At 39.2% G+C, this 22,352-nt stretch overlaps 1 protein-coding gene across 4 annotated transcripts in view; it reads left to right on the top strand.

The window, feature by feature from the left end:
• Positions 1-22,352, top strand: part of LOC145546142 (uncharacterized) — a 482,768-nt gene that overhangs the window by 409,831 nt on the left and 50,585 nt on the right. Inside the window, exons 7-8 of one of the 4 annotated variants that reach the window (XR_014082551.1) lie at positions 5,187-5,363; positions 7,386-7,534. Coding sequence is in view for 1 of the 4 variants with exons in the window: in XM_081592132.1 (XP_081448258.1) it covers positions 5,187-5,245 (59 nt within the window). In the remaining 3 variants the exon portion in view is untranslated. Of the gene's footprint in view, positions 1-5,186; positions 5,364-7,385; positions 7,535-9,444; positions 9,691-22,352 lie in introns of those variants that run through there. The other 3 variants (XM_081592132.1, XM_081592134.1, XM_081592133.1) reach the window with 3 other exon arrangements.

Raw genomic sequence — 22,352 nt, 5'->3', positions numbered from 1 at the left:
GGTCAACCGGGTTCCCAGGTCTTACCTCCTATGTGCTGCTTGTAGACAGCCCCTCCCCAGTCTATAATAGACATTGGTGAGTGGTGAAGACCTTTTCTGGTGATTGTTATTGTAATTACTAACTCCAGAACTACATACAAATTGCTTTCATTGTCACTAGAGTAAAGATAGACAGACTTTAAGAAGACAGAGAGAGAAGAAAACAGATAGTGGGGGTTAGTTCGTGGAGTTCCCAGTTAGTGTGTGTCTTTGCAATAACAAAGTAGTATCTGGAGTGCTAGATATAGAGTTGAAATATAGATTCTGTACTTGAACTATGCATTTTGAATTACTGCAGACAGAGACCAAGAATGTTCTTCAGTTGATATAGAAATACCCATTCCCACACAGACAAATGTGGCAGAGGGAACCATATGACACCTGAGAAGAAATGGCCATATTTCAAATGAAATGCAAAGAAAAGATACAAATGGCATCAGGATATAGACATTTTTCTTAACCCCAGTAGCTTTGGGTTAAGCTTTGTAGAAAACCTTGAAACATGTATATTATCATATGTGAAACAGAACACCATTCCAGGTTCAATGCATGAGACAAATGCTCAGCACTTGGGCAATGGGATGACACAGAGGGATGGGATAGGGAGGGACGTGGGAGGGGGATCCAGGAAGGGGAACACATGTAAACCCATGGCTGATTCATGTCAATGTATGGCAAAAACTACTACAATATTATAAAGTAATTAGCCCCCAACTAAAATAAATAAATTTATTTAAAAAAAAAAAACCTTTCTACAAACTTGCTTTGTAGAAAGAAGTAGAAGCTTGTTTTAGATTATTATTATCATCTAATATTATTATGAATTTATCTCATTAAATATTGTTGTAAATTTGTATATATATATAGTTATGTGTGTGTTCAGTCACTCAGTTGTGTCTGACTCTTTGGCCTCATGGATTGTAGCCCACCAAGTTCCTCTGTCTATGGAATTTTCCAGGCAAGAATCCTGAAATGGGTTGCCATTTCCTGCTCCAGGAGATCTTCCTGACCCAGGTATCAAACCCACGTCTCTCACTTGTCCTGTTTTGGCAGGCAGATTCTTTATGATTATGCCGCTGGGGAAGCTAATATGTAGTTATACTATATTCAATATCTATTGCCATATAATGAATTACCCCCAAGATTTGGTGGCTTAAAACAACCACCATTTATTATCTCACAGTTTCTGAGAGTCAGAAATGCCAGAGTGACTTAGCTGGATGGTTCTGGCTCAGGGTCTCTTATGAGGTTATGGTCAAGATACCGGCCAGGGCTACATCATCTGTAGACTTGGATAGGCTGGAGGATCTGCTTCCAAGAAGGCTCACTCTTTGGAGTCACCAGTTCCTCACTAGTATGTCCAGAAGTCTTACTTATTTGCCATGTGGGCATCTCCACAGAGCTGCTTTGGTGGCCTCAAGACATAGTAGCTGGCTCTCCTAGAGTGAAATGGTCCAAGAGACAGAAAGAGAGAGAGACAGAACACTCAACATGGAAAGTGTAGTCTTTTGGGAGAAATTTTTTTATTTTGGTAAAAGATATATAACATAGATTTATCATTTTAACCATTTTTAAGTGTATAATTCAGTGGCATTAAGGACATTCAGTTGTTGTGCAACCATGACCACTATCCATTTCCAGATCTTTTCATCATCTCAAACAGAAGCTTTATGTACCCATTAATAACAATTCTCTATCCACCCACTCCCAACTTCTGGTCATCTCTATTCTACTTTCTTTCTCTATGAATTTGCCTATCCTAGGTACCTCATATAAGTGGATTCATATAGTATTTGTTTTTTTGTGTCTGGCTTATTTCACTTGGCACAGTGTTTTAAGATTCACCCATATTGTATCATGTATCAGAATTTCACTCCTTTTTATGCTGAATAATATTCCACTGTGTGTATATATACATTTTCTTTATCCATTCATGTGTAGAGGGACATTTGGGTTGTTTCCACCTTTGCTGCATCTTTTTAAAATCTAACGTGGCAGTGACACACCATCACTTCCACTGTAATCTAGGCCCGGGAAGCAAGTCACTGAATCGAGCCCACCCTCAAGTGAAAGGGAAGGAGAGGAATATCAAAGAATTTGTAGGTGTATTTCTAAAAGAATAAAAAAAAAAAAATACTTAAGTTAATTTTACTGATTGCACATGATTTTTTTCATGGGGCTTGGTCATTGCTCTTAATTCTCATGTTGGTTTTGTAAAATGCTGAGTTTGAGAATCTTTCCAAGGGCTGTACCTGGAGTAGTCCCAACAGAGCAAAGTGCTGAAAATGGACAAACCAGAAGAATGACATGCCATATACAAACTGCCCTAATAAGGTACATTTTGATACATGAGATACCAAACAAATACAGACCTAATTTCTATGCTCCTCTTAGGCCTGGATACACCAGCAGGAGGAATCAAAGTAGGTCTGCCTCATGTTTCATTTTATTGCATGTGAGTGGGAACCATTTAAGTAGTAGTGACCATGGCATATGTTTTTTGAGCACATTCAGAGTTATCCCTGTTTGAGTCAGTCTTTGTATGTGGTTGAAAGAAGTAAAAATAACAACAAAGGAATGATCCCCCCCCCCATAATTATACTTTTTATTAATCCAGTAAATGTTTTTATTTCTTTGTTTTAGGACTAGTACCACAAAGCTGAGCTCTTTTGCCTTTTTAATTTATTACACTATTTCAATTGTCTGTTTTGTGATGCATGTAAAGAATTTGGAAGTAGTTTGCAAAGATGAAGGCAGGGAGGATAAAAAAGCAATTACCTCATGCCAATTACACTGGAAAATAGTGGAGGTGCCATTCCTGCAGCATTTCTGTCCATTTTTCTTCATTACTGTAATGGTGGCCACTCTTCTTATTAGCTGACACATTTCTCTTCATTACCTGCTGGGTGATGGGGGTGATGATGAGTGCTATTTACAGCTGGAATTCTGTGAAAGGCCAAGCAGATGAATAATAATTATTCAAACAAATATATAGAGGCCAAAAAAAGGCGAGTGGTTAAAGTGAGGCTATTATGTCCCAAAAAGGCAGAGAGGTAATTTCTTTTGAAGAGGGTTTGGTTCATGTTCCTCAATCAGGGGCTGTCCTACAGCACTGGGCTGGAGTGGCTTATCTGAAGTATTCAGTGTGTTCTTATAAGAACTGAAGGGAAACAATGAATTATGTATATCATAAGACAAATGTCTATTCCCATGGAACCCTAGCTTCATCTGTCAGGGAGGGAGCAGGGCTTTCATTGAGTCTATGCTCAAATAATAACCAACCCCCAAACTTTCCATTGCATCCCTCAACCCCTATAACATGTTATGTATCTATCTATCTATGAAGTGAAGTGAAGTGAAGTCGCTCAGTCGTGTCCGACTCTTTGCGACCCCATGAACTGTAGCCCACCAGGCTCCTCCATCCATGGAATTTTCTAGGCAAGAGTACTGGAGTGGGTTGCCATTTCCTTCTCCAGGGGATCTCCAGGGGATCTTCCCAACCTGGGGATCGAACCCAGGTCTCCCACACTGCGGGCAGACACTTTACCATCTGAGCCACCAGGGAATCCTATCTATAGTATCTATATATCTGAGACAACCTTGTTATAGCAATACTTATAAAGCATGTTAACTATCATCTGTTTGTGTATCTAGGTATGTATATATGTGTATATCTATCTATCTGGGGAAATTTTGTTATAGCAATACTTTAAAAGCATATTAACTATCATCTCTCTGTGCATGTATGTGTGTATGTATGTATCTGTAAATCTAGCTAGCTAACAATTTTTTTGTGTGGTCAGAGTTCTCCAGAGAAACCAAACCAGCAGGATGTGTATAGACAAAGAGAAAAAGAGATTTATCTTGGTGAATTGGCTCATGTGATTGTGGAGGCTTGGAGCGTTCAAAATCTAATGGAGTGAGCCAGCAGGCTGGAGACTCAGGAAAGAGTTGCAGTTCTAGTTCAAAGGCAGTCTGCTGGCTTCTTGTTCAGGGGACAACAGTCTTTGTTCCATTAAGGCTCTCAACTGATTGGATAAGGACTACCCACATCATGGAGGGTGATCTGCTTTAACCAAAGTCCACTGACAGAATAATCTCTGGCTAATCTCATTCAAAAAAGCGCCTTCACAGAAACATACAGAGTAATATTTGACCAAATATCTGGGCACCATAGCCCAGCCAAGTTGACACATAAAAGTAAACATTATTCTATCTATCATCTTCAAATCTAGACCAACAAGGTACAAAGAATTTGTGACTTACAAATAAAGGTGGTGATTGGGTTTTTACCTAATGAAGAGTGTTTGAGTTGGACCATGAAGAGTCTTTTGGAGGTAGGGCCAGTTGTTGAAGAATCCAGCATCTCTAGGCAGGAATGGAGCTCTGCTTTCCATCCAGCCTCCTTCCAGATACTTGAATTGAGGCGAATAATTGCTCTAAGGGCAGGAGAGGATCTGTAAGTGAGTTTGAAAGAGGGGCAGAGTGTACATATCATTGGGAACTGTAGTGAATTGTTTTGTAAAGAACATCTTTCAATTTAATCATCTAATTGCTCCTCTTGCTTTGACTTTCTCCCTAGCAATGACCCTCACAGTTATCCCATGAACCCCACTCAATCAAACATGGCATTGTTGAAACAGGCTGCTGAAGTTCCAAGCCAGACAAGTAGGAACACGTTGGCTTCCCAGAGAAGGGCTCACAGGCAGGACTGTAGTTAACCCCTGCTGGCCTGGAACATTTGGGAATGAGGCCCTGGGCAGAGATTCCCACTAGCAGGGCATTGCCATTTGCAGACTCTGATGGTGTGTGCAGCCAGTTAAGAATGATAGAGGCAGTGTTGCAGCACAGCGGGCTTTCAGTATGAGACAGAGGCATGAAAGGAGTACAATATGAAAACAGCAGGTGAGAATGGATGTATCACATAGGGAAAGGATGTTAGAGGAATATTGAGGGTTATTAATTCTCCCCGGGCCCCCTCAAATTCAGTAGCTTTGGCGAAAGCAAAGATAGGCTCTTGAATTAGGCCCAGCGTCCTAACAAGTGCCATAGCACCATCTGCTTAGTAGCAAAAGGCATAGGAGGTGGGAAAAACAGACCTGCATGCCATCCGGTGATATTTTCTTCAATAACCTTGATTTCCTTAGGGGCCTTCACAAGCAGTCATGTGTGGACAAGCTCAGGGAATTTGATGTTTCCTAAGTGATGCTTCTGCAGAGCTACTCCTACAGGCAAGATGGCATTTACCCAGTGGCTTTGGGATAATTCGCACTTTTCTAAGGGCTTGAAACAAAACAACAGAAGCAGCACCTGTTTGACACCTGGTAAGTCCTTCCTAATGATTTATGTCTGTAGAGGCTTCTCAGTTTACTGTCTGTGGGCAAATTGTTAGACATTGTCAAGACAAATGGTTCACCATTGAGAAAGAGCTTGATATTGTACCTTCCCACCTATCTCATTATAACTTTAATGAAACAAGGATCCTACCACGTAGGGGTGCAAATCAACTATATTTCTGATGGATAGAACTCAGGGATTTCATGAAATAACACAGTCTTTTGGACTAGGTATTTGATTTATTTTCCTTAGGGTTTGAGCAACTTGCCATTTTCCTAAACCAATGTCCTGAGCCTCTGAGCAGGGGGATTATAACAATCTCCCCTAGGTAGACCCAGCTGGCTTAAGTCGAGCATGACTCTACTCCAATTTGGCATCAGATATCCATTTGGAAAATGTGGGTGCACTAATTTCACCAGGGTTCTCCCCACTGTCCCTGGGGAACCTCCAATCTCAAGGATTCAGCTACCACTTATAGTTGATGACTTCTAATCCATATCCCTCTTCTGCCATATACCTCTTCTGAGCCCTGCATGTAGAATAGACACCTGAACCATATCTAAAACTCACCCCAAGCTTGCTCCTCTCATTTATTTCTTGGCTCTGTTACTGGCATCACACTTGACCATTTACTAGAATTAGTTACCCTTAACTTCTCCATCTCTACTCATTCTCACACATGCACATTTATTACCAAATTATGCTGATTCCATATTCTGAAGAGCTTTTTTTTTTCAGTGTGTCTCTTTCTTTCCATTCCTACTGCTATTGCCATAGTCCAAGCTCTTAGAGTCATCCTGATTTGCTCATAACTAGTCCCTTTGCCTCTTGCCTTAAGTCATTTAAGGCTACATAGCAGCTTGAATAATCTTATCTAAAATACTTAAAAATCTTTAAAATCTCCCCATCATTTACAGAACTAAACACTAAAGTACTTATTCAGGTCCTCTCTGACTTCTTCCCCAGTGTTATCTCCCAATAACTCCTCCTGTCCCTTTCTCCTCTTGTAATATCCTTTTAATTCCCCACATGTGCCCTGCTGCTTCCAGCTCCATGCCTCTGCGGGAGTTATGTCTTCAATTTGGAACACTCATCCCACCCTTCTTCACAGGCTAATTATGTCTGACTCATCTTTAATACTCTGCTAAAGCATTATCTCTTCCAGGAAACCTCTTGTGAACTCCCAGATGGAACAAGGACCAGGCCTCTCTACTGTTCCCTCTAAGACTCTGTGGCTGTCTCTGTCATTATCTGCCATGTCTGTCTTTCTCACTGGATTTTTAGAAAAAAAAAATTTTTTAATCCTTACCTTCAAAATTCCTAGAATAGGACTGCAGTGGCCACTGAAAATTTTTATTTTGCACTGAATTCCTATTTCTTTGCATTTTTAGACCCTCAATCATGGAATATTATTAATTCTACCAATACGTTTATCTGGTTCACTAAGACATCCTAATATCAGTTTACTGTACATGGAACATCCCTATCTGAAAATCCCCAAGGATTTTGAATATCTCCATTCTCAAAAGCCATACATCTTCTCTATAACCCACATCTACTTCTCCAGTAACACTGATCTCCTTGAGACGTGACTGTTGGATCGAGTGTCTCTGTGATGTATGTTTCCAGTATGACTGACCTTGTGGACTTAATCTCTGGGCTGAAGTTCGGGGACACCGCAATCATCAGAACATGAAAGAAGCCAAAGCAACCTAGCGCACTTGTGTGTCTGTGCATGTTGCTTCATTTCTCAGGTGATTCTGATACATACTCAGATGTAAGAATCATTGCCTTGGTTTTTCTTTCCATGCAGCCTAAAACTCCGTTCGAATTTTGAAGTCCCATATGTGCTGTCCCAAACTGATCAAAAAATTAGGTTAAAATCTACTTTTTCCTTGTAAACTCAGCTAAACCAGGTCTTTCTCAATCTGTATGGAATCTATGAGACTTTCTTAAATTCATAACTTTGTGTTTCTATTCTTTTATATTTTATGTGCTAATTTTGGAAGCTACTTCAGGACTACTCATTTCATTGTGAATCGATAACCTACCACAGAAGACCTTAGCTAAGATGTATGTACAAATATGGTCATGAAATCTTATGTCTCTGCAGACTTTCCATTTAAATTTCTAATAAAGATGATGAGTACTGAATCAAGAACAGAGTCCTTTATCCACCCCCCTGATATAATCCATTTCCCCATATGGCAGTCTATGATCTTTTAAAATCATAAGTCAGATCACATCATGCTTCAAATTTAAATGCTCCAGTGAATTTCCTTACACTCTCTACGGTCTTCAAGACTTCCCTGAGGAACTTCCCGGGTGATCCAGTGGTTAAGACTCTGCTTCCAATACAGGTTCAACTCCTGCCTGGGGAACTAAGATCCCATATGCCTCGCAGTGCCGCCAAAACAAAAAGTCTTCATTCAAGACTGCACTGACCTTTCCTATCAGACTTTATCTGCCTCATTCCTCCAACATGCCAGGCTCATGGCCAGTCCCAGGCCTTCATATACAGCTAGTCCCTTGGTCTAGAATGCTCTTACATAGGTCCCCTTGTAGCTGCTTCCCTCTCAATAGTCAGGTCTTGGGTCAAATGTCAACACCTAAGAAATTTCCTCTCCTCACAGTAACTAATGTACATGGTTTATATTTTGTTTGACATCTGTAATTATCTTTATGTGTTTAATTGTTTTATGAGGGCAGAATGTTGTCTTGTTCATCAGTGTATCTCCACCACCTGGAAGAACATTAGACTACAGGGATGCTCAATAAACATTCTTTGAATGAATGAAAGAATAATACCTTTTTGCTTATTTACAATGATCTGTTAATCAACCCCCTGTGGATATAGTTATTCAATTAGCTACCAGTTCTGCTTGTATGTCCATGTTATCAACAGGCATAGCAAGAAAGACTTTACCAGCACTTCCCTGAAGGTCCAGTGGTTGAGACTCTGTGCTCCCATAGGTTTGATTCCTGGTTGGGGAACTAAGATCCCACATGCCATGTAGGTGGCCAAAAAAAATAAGACTTTCCCAAAGTTCATTCTTGATACTGACATTTGTGTGTGATGCAGCTGTGGTGTTTTCCCAATATCCATGTGTCCATCCGAAAGGAAACACAGGTTCATTTGACAGAACATTTTCTTAGTGATCCCACACTGGTTCCTTGAGATCATCCTTTAGCTCTCTAATTTAAATTTTCCAGGAATTTCTGTCAGTTGCACTGGAGTTTATTTTGTTGATTCCCCTTCCCTCAAACAATCTTTTTGAAAACCATGGGGTTTGTTCATAATCTCTCTCCTTCTACCCCTCTCATACTTCATGACTTCTGAAAGGTCATTTGCAGAGTCCTACACTCACATTTAGCTGGTCTTTAGTGTGATAGAGATAGCAAACCGTATGGTTGAGTGACAGAGTATGGGCTTTGGAACAGTAATTCTGACTGCAATGTGCATTGCAATGTGACTCTGGAGGAGAGCACAGCAACCCGCTCCAGTATTCTCGCCTGGAGAATCCCATGGACAGAGGAGCCTGGTGGGCTACAGTCCATAGTGTTGCAAAGAATTGGACGCAACTGAAGCAACTTAGTATAGCATTGCACAGCACAATGCAGTGTATGTAAGAATTACCTGGAGATCTTATTAAAATGCAGATTTTGATTCCATAGGTCTTAGATTGCACACATCTAACATGCATTTGGGTAATAAAAATGCTGCTGGTTTGTGAACTGACTGGAAGGCCCTACAATCAGACTGTCTGTGTTCAAATTCAAGGCCTGCTGTGAACAAGCTATAACTTCCCTGGGCCTCAGTTTTTACATCTGAAAAGTGGGAATATACTACCATCTACCTTCTAGGTTTTTGTGAGGAATAAGTTAGGGGATATATATCAAGCACTTAGAGCAGAACTGTAAATCTGATAATCAGTACTTTCCATGATCATCACTACCTTAGAATGTAGTTCATCCAGACTTGAGTTCATATAATTGTGATATGCTTTCTTATCTATCTTGGGCTTTGATTCTCCTTTGAACTGAATTTCTGTTTTCCATATTTTCCAGTTTACTACTTTTTGATGGCAAGATGAAAGCACAAAGGAATGGAGAACTTTAACCTGTTTTTGCCACGTATTAATCATGTACCCTCTACCCCAAATCAGCTTATCCTTCTTATGTTTTTCTTCTTGTTCCCAGTACACTTTGAAATATTCTATTTAATATTCTTGGCATTTTGGCAAACTCTAATTTGTTCTGACATGACTCAATGTCAGGAGTCTGTTTACCAATAAAAACAGAAGCATGTTATATTAGTTATTGAGGATAGCTAAGTGATTTATTCAAACCTGTTTTTGTGGCATAAATGAATAAGAGCTTCTCACAGTCAGTATCTTGCTTCCCAGGTAAGGAAGCCAGATAATAACAGGTAAAGCTTTCAATTACCTCTGTTGTGGGCCAGATAGAACAGATTGTAGAGTTTATTGTCAGTTCTCCAAGAACTCACCACACCCTTGTTTAAAGACAATTTAGAAAATGGGGATAGTGATGAATGGGATCATTCCTAGGTGCACATTATATCAATTTTTACAAAGTTGATGCAAAATTTCAGTTTATTTGGATAAAAACTGAGTTAGGGTTGTAATGTCACATACAAGTCTTATAAATCCTGGCTGTGGTAAGTGTTATAAAATTTAAAGTGATAAGTATGCAATTCTCACGAGACAGCAATCATCAGGTTATATGATAAATTGAAGATCATCCACATCTAGGCCAGGGGCTGAGAGCAGGCAGAGTCCAAGGCAAACTATGCTGTGTGAACTGTAAATAATAAGGACAACTTGCATTTGCATTCAATTTAAGAGATTATAAAATCTTTCCGCATATATTATTTTATTTGAACACCCCAGTGGAATCTCAAGTAATTCCTCAGAAGCACTTATTTCTTTCCACTACTTATGGAGGGGTAGTCAATAGCTCAGGCTCTTAAATCAGATTACCCAATTGTGTTAATTTAGGCCCTACAGAAAACAGATGCCAAAATAGATTCAACGTGCAAGAGTTTTCTTAAGGGAAATGCTTCAATTGGAGAAAACAAGAGAGGGAGATGGGATAGGCTAGGTGAGCCATTATCAGTGATGCATGTAGGACTCTGAGTGAAGAGAGAGGGAGGAAAGTTGGGTGGAAGCATCTTCATCTGCTGTGAAGTCCAAGAAAGATGTGGCAAGGATCTTCAGTTCAGTTCAGTTCAGTTCAGTCACTCAGTCGTGTCGACTCTTTGCGACCCCATGAATTGCAGCACGCCAGGCCTCTCTGTTCATCACCAACTCCCGGAGTTTATCCAAACCCATGTCCATCGAGTCGGTGATGCCATCCAACCATCTCATCCTCTGTCGTCCCCTTCTCCTCCTGCCCCCAATCCTACCCAGCATTAGGGTCTTTTCCAATGAGTCAACTCTTCGCATGAGGTGGCCAAAATATTGGAGTTTCAGCTTCAACATCAGTCCTTCCAATGAACACCCAGGATTGATCTTCTTTAGGACGGATTGATTGGATTTCCTTGCAGTCCAAGGGACTCTCAAGAGTCTTCTCCAACACCACAGTTCAAAAGCATCAATTCTGCGGCGCTCAGCTTTCTTCACTGTCCAACTCTCACATCCATACATGACCACTGGAAAAACCATAGCCTTGACTAGACGGACTTTTGTTGGCAAAGTAATGTCTCTGCTTTTAAATATGCTATTTAGGTTGGCCATAACCTTCCTTCCAAGACGTAAGCGTCTTTTAATTTCATGGCTGCAATCACCATCAGTAGTGATTTTGGAGCCCCCCAAAATAAAGTCTGACACTGTTTCCACTGTTTCCCCATCTATTTGCCATGAAGTGATGGGACCAGATGCCCTGATCTTAGTTTTCTGAACGTTGAGCTTCAAGCCAACTTTTTCACTCTCCTCTTTCACTTTCATCAAGAGGCTCCTTAGTTCTTCTTCACTTTCTGCCATAAAGGTGGTGTCATCCGCATATCTGAGGTTATTGATATTTCTCCCAGCAATCTTGATTCCAGCTTGTGTTTCTTCCAGCCCAGCGTTTCTCATGATGTACTCTGCATATAAGTTAAATAAGCAGAGTGACAATATACAGCCTTGACATACTCCTTTTCCTATTTGGAACCAGTCTGTTGTTCCATGTCCAGTTCTAACTATTGCTTGCTGACCTGCATATAGGTTTCTCAAGAGACAGGTCAGATGGTCTGGTATTCCCATCTTTTTCAGAATTTTCCACAGTTTGTTGTGATCCACACAGTCAAAGGCTTTGGCATAGTCAATAAAGCAGAAATAGATGTTTTTCTGGAACTCTCTTGCTTTTTTGATGATCCAGCAGATGTTGGCAATTTGATCTCTGGTTCCTCTGCCTTTTCTAAAACCAGCTTGAACATCTGGAAGTTCACGGTTCACGTATTGCTGAAGCCTGGCTTGGAGAATTTTGAGCATTACTTTACTAGCATGTGAGATGAGTGCAATTGTGCGGTAGTTTGAGCATTCTTTGGCATTGCCTTTCTTTGGGATTGGAACGAAGACTGACCTCTTCCAGTCCTGTGGCCACTGCTGAGTTTTCCAAATTTGCTGGCATATCGAGTGCAGCACTTTCACAGCATCACCTTTGAGGATTTGAAATAGCTCAACTGGAATTTCATCACCTCCACTAGCTTTGTTCGTAGTGATGCTTTCTAAGGCCCACTTGACTTCACATTCCAGGATGTCTGGCTCTAGATGAGTGATCACACCATCGTGATTATCTGTGTCATGAAGATCTTTTTTGTACAGTTCTTCTGTGTATTCTTGCCACCTCTTCTTAATATCTTCTGCTTCTGTTAGGTCCATACCATTTCTGTCCTTTATCGAGCCTATCTTTGCGTGAAATGTTCCTTGGTATCTCTAATTTTCTTGAAGAGATCTCTATTCTTTCCCAATCTGTTGTCTTCCTCTATTTCTTTGCACTGATCGCTGAGGAAGGCTTTCTTATCTCTCCTTGCTATTCTTTGGAACTCTGCATTCAGATGAGAATATCTTTCCTTTTCTCCTTTGCTTTTTGCTTCTCTTCTCTTCCCAGCTATCTGAAAGGCCTCCTCAGACAGCCTTTTTGCTTTTTTGCATTTCTTTTCCATGGGGATTGTCTTGATCCCTGTCTCCTGTACAATGTCACGAACCTCTGTCCATAGTTCATCAGGCATTCTGTCTATCAGATCTAGTCCAAGGCAAGGATCTTAAAGCAAGATCTAGGCAAGGATCTTAAGGAATTCTTAAGGCAGAGTGAGCTGTCAGAGAAACCATGTCATCCAGGAATGGTCCTGCACAGCATGCCTGCAATAGATTTCAGTGAGCTGTAGCTAGGCACCCTGGTCAGTAATTTATCCTGTACTTGGAGATCATAGGTGCCCCATGGTTCAAATTGTAGCTCCACCATTAATTAGCTGTGTTATTTAGGCAAATTACTCTACCTCTCTCAAAGCCTCATCTTACTCATTTGTAAAATGGTAATAATAGTGGTACTTCCTCTGTTGTGTGGCTTAAACCCTCACTGCACCAACGGCTTCACTAAAATAGGGGATCCAAGCCCATCTTACTGCTTGGCATGTGATCGGGCTGAAATTCATGGCCATCCTAGGCTAAAGGGCTTTCTAATCTCATCAGGAGGCATTTGAAATATTTTACCTTTTGACTTTTGAATATAATTCTCTCTTTAGAAAAATAAATGTATAAAGAACAAAGAGATAATACACTGGGAACAAAATGAATAAAAATCTCAGAAACATGTAAAACTAATATCAAAAGATCTAATATTGTGTCCTTGGAGTCCTGGAAGGAAAGGGGAAACATATGGGGCTGAAGAAGTGCTCAAATACCATGGCTGAAACTTCCAAAATTTGGCAAAAGACATAACCTACAGGTTCAAGAAACTGAGCTAACCACAAACACAGAAATTCAGAAATCTGCATTAAAGGCACATCATGGTCAAATTGCTAAACATTAAAGACAAAGAACAATCTTGAAAGCAGTGGGAGAGAAACAATACCTTACCTACAGGGGAAAGACAACTTGGATAAAAGTGGATCTCGCATCAGAAATACAGCAAAAGGAAGCAGTACATCATTTTTCAAGTGCTGAAAGAAAAGAACTGGCACTGCAAAATCCTATATCCAGTGAAAATATCTTTTAGAAATGAAAGAGAAATCAAGAAATTCTCAGATGAAGAAAAACAAAGAGAATTTATCACCAGCAGAACTTCCTAAAAGAAGGATGGGGAACACATACATCCATGGCTGATTCGTGTCAGTGTGTGGCAAAAACCACTACAATATTGTAAAGCCTCCAATTAAAATAAATACATAAAAAAGAATGGCTAGAGAAAATTCTCTAAGGAAAGGAAATGATAAAAGATGGACTTTGAAATGTTAGGAAAAAAGAAAGAACATGATTAGCAATAATAAGATTAAATACAATAAACTTTTTAGTTTTCTAAATTATGTTTGATGGTTGGAGCAAAATTATAACAATGTCTCATGTGGTTCTAAATGTTTATTGAGGAAATATTTAAGCTAATTACATTTTAAACAGGTAATAAAAGGCATGCAAATTAGAAAGAAAGAAATAAAACTTCCCTTATTTCCAGATGATGTGATTTTCTACAAAGGAGAAAAAGACCTCCTAGATCTAATACATGAGTTTCTCAAGGTGCAGGATTCAAAAAGCATATAAAAATTCAGTTGTATTTCTATATATTAGCAATTAACACGTAAACACTAAACTAAAAATAAAATACCATATGTGTGTGTGTTAGTCTCTCAGTCATGTCTAACTCTTTGAGACCCCATAGACTATAGCTCTCCAGACTTCTCTGTGCATGGGATTCTCCAGGCAAGAATATTAGAGTGGGTGACCATTCCCTTCTCCAGGGGATCTTCCCAACCTAGGAATTGAACCTGGGTCTCCTGCATTGCAAGTAGATTTTTTACCATCTGAATCATCAGGGAAACACAGTCAATCAAAAATGATGCACTTTGGTACAATTCTAATGGAATGTGTATGAAACTTACATGCTAAAAATTACAAAATGCTGACAGAAGAAATCAAAGAAGACCTAATCAAGTGGAGAGGCATACCATATTCATGTATTAAAAGATTCAACCTAAGAAAGATGCCAATTCTCCCCAAATTGATATACAAGTTTTAACCCTATTCCTATCAAAATCCCAGCAAGAGTTTTGTAGATGTAGCCAAGATTATTTCCATTTACTTTTTTTTTTAAGGCATGGGAGCTAAGATAAATAAACCAATTGTGAAAAAGAACAAAGTGGGAGGTGGCGGGCGGGGGGGGATTCCCTGGCAGTCTAATGGTTAAGACTTGGAGTTTTGCTGCTGGGGTCTGAGTTCAATCCCTGGTTGGGGAACTAAGATCTCACAAACTGTACAGCACAGCCTAAACAAACAAAGTAAGAAGAATCATGTACTTGACTTCAAAACATATCATAAAACTTCAATAATCAGAATATTTGGTAGTGGCAGAGGAATAAACACATAAATGTATCAGTGGGCCAGAATAGAGTAGGAACCCAGAAGTAAATTCACATAAATATGCTCAACCAATTTTTGAGAGAGGTGCAAAAGCGATTCGAAGAAGGAAAGACAGCATTTTCAATAGTGCTGGAGTAACTGAAGATACACAGATAATAACTGAACCTCAATCTGTCTGACACCTTATACAAATGTTAACTGCAAATAGATCATAGACTTAAATGTAAAAAATAAAATGTAAAAGCTTTTAGAAAAGCAATGAGAGAATTTTCAGAATCTAGAGCTAGGCAAAAAATTCTTAGATTTGACATCAAAGGCAAAAATTATAAAAGGAAAAAATTTATTATGTAAACTTAATTAGACTTAATCAAAATCATACCTTTTGCTCTGGAAAAATCCTATTAAAAAGATGAAAAGACAGGATACAGACTGGCAAAAAATATTTGCAAACCACCTATCCAAAGGACAAATATATAGAATATACAAACAACTTTCAAAACTCAATAGTAAAAAAACAGCAATCCAGTTAGAAAATGAGCAAATGACATGGAGAGACATTTCACAGAACATATAGAAAGGAATTAATACATGAAAAGATGTTCAACATCATTAGCCTTTGAATGAAATTAAAACCTCAGTGAGATAGTACTACACAATTACCTACTTAAATATCACATGTTACCTATGGGCTTAATATTGAAACCAAAATATGAAAATTTATAAAATATACAGCATAATCTAAGGGACAAATGCATGAGGCACCCCCACGCTTTATACTATTTGTCATATATGCTCATAACACTTTGCAACAGTAATTTAGAAAGAACATAATCAATGTTTTCTAGTTAAATGATTAAATTATCAGATTATTGAATAGTTGAATGAATAAATGAATGTATGACTAGATGGATGGTGCTCTAGACCGAATGTTTGTATCCCCCTAAAATTCATACATTGGAAACAAACTCATAATGTGATGGTGTTTGGAGGTGTTTGGGAGACACATAGTCTTAAGGTAGAGTCCTCATGATGGTATTAGTGTTCTTATAAAAGAGACCCAGACAGCTCCCTTCATGCTTCCACCAGGTGAAGACACATCAAGAAAACAGCATTCTATGAACTTGGAAACAGGCCCTCCCTCACCAGACACGGAATCCGTCAGCCTCCAAAGCTACAAGAAATAAATGTTTGTTGTTTAAGTCATCCAGTCTATGGTATTCTACTATATATTTTATCATAGAAGCCCAATGGACTAAGGCAGATGGATGGATAGATGAATGTGTAGGTGGATGGATGGTTGGTTGTTTGAAATCAGTGAAGTATGGAACAATGTAAAACATGTTAAGACATAAGACATTTACAAGCATGACGTTAAAGAGCTTCTTTTAACTGAATTCTGTTCACAATACCCATTTAAAGGCACAGGGCCAGGGCAGAAGGATATAGGAAGTTCAAAGAATATCAGAAAAATTTGTCACAACTTGTAAATAAGAACTCAAGTTATAGACATCTTTGGGGAAAACTGCATGACTTCTTGGAATAAGTATGTAATACAGATGTTTTGTATAGAATTTTTCCTGTTATCTGCTGCATAATCTGGTCATTTGTGGGACTGGTATCGTTGATCTCTCAGACTTTTGGCTGACCACACCTTGGAAGTCAGTTATCTGTATTTAGCATGGCGGGAAATGCAATGGCAAGCTTCCTGACAAGGAAGGCCCGTAACAGAGCAACATGTGGGCTGGCACAACCGTTTGCCTGTCTTTGACTCTTGACAGGACTTGACCTCCACTTCTGAGCATTCTATTTCCTCGCTTTGGATCAGAGGTCACCACACTTGACCTCTGACCTCAGTGTGACCCCTGACCCTCCCAACTCGGTTTTGATTGTTCTGCATAATCTATAGTTCCCCAGGGCCCAGAAGAGCTCTTCCACTAGCTCCCACCAGCTGTTGCCACCTTTGTTCTCTCTCTTCCCTGGTCCTGGCTGACTGAAATCCACAGCCCCTAACAATGGCAGGGTCCCTCCAAGTTGCCTTGTGTGCTGACTTTGATTGAATGCTAATAATTATTATTAGGAGTGCCCCTTTTCTGAAATGCTAATCATGCTACTACATTCAGCATCTCATTTAGCATTCAAGAATCCCATGAGAAAGATATCATTTATCCCTGTCTTAGGCGATCAAGAAACTGAGGCTCAGCAAAACTGAATGTAACTGGTCTAAGTTCAAACTGCCAGAAAGTGTCAGATTTAGGGCCTGTCATATTTTGCTCTCAATCCATTTCCCATGCTTCCTATTTATTAAAGATTCTCCATTCAGCGTTCCATTGTTTCCTGGGTACTGAATACACACACTGTGAAAAAGCTTTGTTTTAGTTTTGAAAGATGTTCAATTTGTAATGCACTGGACATCTCTCATGTGAATTTTTAAGTCCTTTCAATTCTCCCTCTTATCTAACCTCAGATGCAATAACTAGTTCCATGAAGCTTTGACCAGTTTTAGCAGGTGCAAGCTGGCAGTATCTCATCTCAGTTCTCTGATACTTAGGACATTTGTGGGAAACCATGCCACTCATGCTTGCACAATCCAGAAGTATGTGGGAGCTAATGCCCATGAGTTCACCCTTGACCACTGTGGGACGGGAGCCAATGAACCACTTCCTCCTTACATCACCCATTGCCAGCTCCAAGATGCCTCTGTTAAACCTCCTCCAAAGATTCTGTAGCAGCAAACACCAGTTAACTCTAGCAATGGTGAACTGGAAAAGCCATTTTTGTGTCAAGTTCTCTCCTTCCTTGTTTCAATTCTCTTGCCTCTCACTCTTGCTCCCTGGAATCACCTCTCTAAAATAACTACACACACACAAGATTGACTTAGGATCAGGTTCTGGAGGTTTCCAAGCTGGCTCTTCCTATGAATGAGTCTGAATTAGTGAATCCTTTTTTAAATCTGTACATGATCATTTTGCATCTTACATGTCTGTATGACTGTACACAAGGAATAATCCAGTTTATCTGACTTAGTTGATTTGGCTTTGACAGTGGTTTTATAACAATGTGAATAGATACCTATATGGAAGGAATTACCAACATATTTGTGTAAACATTTCTTTTGCATTCATAAGGGAACTTTAGTGAACTGCTAAGTAAGAGGACTCAAGTTGGTTCAGAAGTTTCCTGGCTAGCAGTTCATGGTTCTTATGTAAATGACAACTAAAACCTTTCCTTGATGACAAAAATCCACACTAACAAATTAATAGTTCTTCTTTCACATATACCTCTGCCCCCTGTAAGTACTCTCCTTGACAAGATGTATAATGTCTGTACCTGAATGATTTATGGCCCTTTGCTCCCTGTAGGAACATACTCCCTGGCCATTTTATCTCATTTGATCACTGGTTCTGCAACTGGTTGAGGTTGAGGAGGGAGGTGAAGAGGGATGTGCACTTTGGAGTAGTTTCCTGACGGTTCTGATACTCACCCAGTCCAGACCTTCCCACCACCCTCTTCTCCTCCACACCACGCGTGGTCTCACACACCTGTGGTGCAGGGCAAGCCCAGATGCAAACAATGTGATGATATGATAAAATCATTTCCTTAGAGCACTGCCTTCAGAATCTCTGTGGATTAAAAAAGTAAAACCAGATGAACGAAGTCAGTGGAGGGAAGAAAACTGAAAATTGAACGCCTTTCTTTCATTATATATATATATATCTCTCCTTAAGAGACCCAGAGTTAAATTGTTTTTTATGAAATCTCCTTAGCAAGTAAATTTGTATAAAAGCAGATAAGCTTGGAAATTCTCACATCTTTCAGAGAATCAAATATTCCAGGTAATTATGATCTAGGAGTCTGGGGAATTGATGGTTGTGGTTTATTCTGAATGTCAAGGCATAAAAATATACGAAGAGAGATTATATATAGATTATACACCACAGCTAATTCTCTGTTTTCTTTTTCCTTTGCCTTGATCTGCAGTCCTCTAAGCTGTATAAATTAACTAGTACAGTTAGCACAGAGCTGCATTATTTGACCAAACAGCAAGATTAGTCATATCAAAATAGCATTTGAAAGAAAGGATTTCATTAGCTGCTTTACTGTCTTTTGTGTCTGATACAAAAACTAGCATCACTGTTCATGTGGGAGTTAAGTCAGTGAACACTGAGCTTCCAGAAAGACTTTCTGAATTATCCAAGGTAAAAAATAAACTATAAAAATGAAAATACACATGCATACATTTACACACATGCATGTACACATAATACAGGAATAGCAAGATGATTCCATGATTTTGTTGTTGTTCAGTCGCTAAGTTGTCTGACTTTTTGAGACCCCATGGAACGCAGCACGTCAGGCTCCCTGTCCTTCACTGTCTCCCGGAGTTTGCTCAGATTCATGTCCTTTGAGTCAGTGATGCTGTCTACTTAACCATGTCATCCTCCTCCCCTTGTTTATCCTTTTGCCTTCAATGTTTCCCAGCTTCAGAGTCTTTTCCAATGAGTCAGCTCTTCTCACCAGGTAGCCAAAGTATTGGAGCTTTAGAAATAGTCCTTCCAATGAATATTCAGGATTGACCGATTTGATCTAAGAGTCTTCACCATCACTACAACTTGAAGCATCAGTTCTTTAGCACTCAGCCTTCTTTATGGTGCATCTCTCACATCCATACATGACGACTGGAAAAGCCATGATAGATGAATCTACTTTTTAAATTGTAAATGAAAGCATTTATTAAATTATTAAATATCAGCTTCTATGTGACACTTCCCACAATGATACAAATTTCTTCTTCTTATACTTCATTCCAACCTCTACTGTAGCCTTCATGGCATTTTAATCAAAGTTTGTTACATATCACCCTTCTTCCCAAAGAGATTGTAAGAGCATAGAGGACAGATGCTGGTCTGGTCAGCCCTGGCAGGTGCATGGCACAGGGTAGACAACAAGTATGTGCTTTGGGGAGTGAATTAGTGAAAGATTAAAAATTATTTGGTAGTTGATCTCTCCTAAGTGGTATCCAAGCTTTCCTTTTGATCTGAAGACACACTTTGGCTCATCACTCAGAAGATTCAGTATTCTGAACATATCATGGTTCTCCTTGTAGGTCATATATAAACTGTTAGATTAATACAGAAAACAAACTATGCAAAATTTTATGAAATACATAGCACACACCATAAAAAACAAGTGCTTGGACCATCTCTGAGCCCTGTTTTGAGTGTATATTATTTACCAGATACTTTAATGCACCTTCTCTAATTTTACCCTCACAGCCCTTTGAAGTGGTCATGTCCTCCATTTCCAGGTCAGGAAATAGGTAATCAAGCTAGTTGCCCAGAAGTACACAGCCAGACACATGATCCAAGCTTTCAGAATCCATGCTCTGGGCCCCTTTTACTGAAATGCAGCTGCTTTCTTCCTTTAAGAGTATTTGTTTAGACAAATATTCCAAGGGGGAAAATAGCCAATCTAACTGCTTGACATTGCATTGGTTCAACACAAAACAACCTGTTGATGAGATGAATTATTCACTCTTCACTCGATTATTTTGTCATCTTGTACACACAAGCATACTCTGGTTAAGAATGAAAAATGTCTTTCATAAGACTGTTCAGCTCTGCCCTTGGCATGTTCTGTTCAGAACGATGTTGTTATTTTTCTTTTAAATCTTCATGCTTCTTATTCCAAATGCAAAACAATCCAAGCTCCTTTGTGTTCTCATTCTGTAATTTATTCTTGAAGTTATTCCCCATGTTTTATTTAAAATTTTTAGGTTTTTCTTTTTAAATGCAGGTGTGAGGCATATATACGTTTTAATAAGGAGGGTCAATTTTTCCCACCTGAAAAACATACCTTTAATTTTACAGATATCAATAGACTGCTATGATTTGCTATATTGACATTCACCTTACAGACAACTTTTTAAAAGGCATGCTATTCTGCAAAATGCAACACCTGTTCAGATCAAGGGACTAAAAGGAGCAAAGGTATAAAAATTCCTCTTGTAGCACTATGAATGCTCCGATCGGTTGTCACTTTTCTAAATGTGATTTCCCCCCATCACTACATTTCCAAGCATCCAAATGGAGAATTATAATTCTGGACAGTGATGGAATGAATTGGGCTCCACAGATGCTGAGGCAGCCTGTGCACTATTAGATTTCAAAGGCATCATTCCCAAACTGATGCCTGAGGAGATTTGTTTTTATTTGGATAACAGAGAACTCGAGATGAATAAAATGATAGCTTTACAAGTACTATTCAGCACTACTATGTAAATAAGTAGCTTATACAGCCAGACTTAGTGATAAACAAAGGAACATGTCAACTGACATTCAAATCTCATTACTGCATTAATGTAATCTTCCTAGGTATGGGGTGAAATAATTTCTATAAATGTGTATAGAGGCACAGAATAAAAAATTGCCACATACAAATTTTCAACAATTTATCCTGCAACAATAGAATCCTTGAAAACACATGCTAACAGTATCTTATTCTTCTTGCAACATTTTAGCTGTTGCCTTTATTTGAACAACTAGAGATTTCTAAGGACCTCTCATCACATCAGTCAGTGGTGGGACTGACCTCATTCAGCACAACCAATTGGTCATAATTGAGTTTTGTGAACTGTGCTGAGTACTATGTGCTTTCCATTGAAAGTATCTTCTACGTGATTCCCCACGAGTCCCGTCATTTCAGTTTTTCATTTCTTCCAGTAATTTGGTCATGCTCAGAGCTTCAGAATCCTTACAATATGATAAAGGGTGGAGTGTTGCCATTATCATGTATAACAGCATGTCTCTGTTCTGGGTGGGGATCTGTCTGCTCTGAGATGCCGAGGTTACATGGCCTCCCTAACTAAGGATTAATGTTTGTGAATTTAAACCAATCACGGTGTTCAATTATTATTTAAAGTAGTTGATTCTACTTACCGGTACCCATAGTGGTTTCACTCTGTGATCAGATTCTTACCCATCCACTGTGAAATGAGGAAAAATAAGATTAAGTCAGGGAGGTTTAATAACTGTAAGCTATTTTAATTCTGAAATTCCACTCCTTGGAGTCATTCTATGAAATAGTGGAGGCTGTAGATGCTAACATGTTGGTTTTGAAATCCCTACTTGGATAAACTAAGGATTAACAATTTAAGTCTGGAATATTCATCCCAATCCCAAAGAAAGGCAATGCCAAAGAATGCTCAAACTACCGCACAATTGCACTCATCTCACATGCTAGTAAAGTAATGCTCAAAATTCCCCAAGACAGGCTTCAACAGTACATGAACTGTGAACTCCCAGATGTTCAAGCTGGATTTAGAAAAGGCAGAGGAACCAGAGATCAAATTGCCAACATCCACTGGGTCATTGAAAAAGCAAGAGAGTTCCAGAAAAACATTTACTT

The sequence above is a fragment of the Giraffa tippelskirchi genome, chromosome 4, assembly GCF_054371585.1.
Source record: "Giraffa tippelskirchi isolate mGirTip1 chromosome 4, T2T-mGirTip1v1.2.pri, whole genome shotgun sequence".
Classification (NCBI taxonomy): domain Eukaryota; kingdom Metazoa; phylum Chordata; class Mammalia; order Artiodactyla; family Giraffidae; genus Giraffa; species Giraffa tippelskirchi.
Note: the sequence above shows the minus strand (reverse complement) of the source record. Positions and strands in the feature narration are given on the sequence as shown.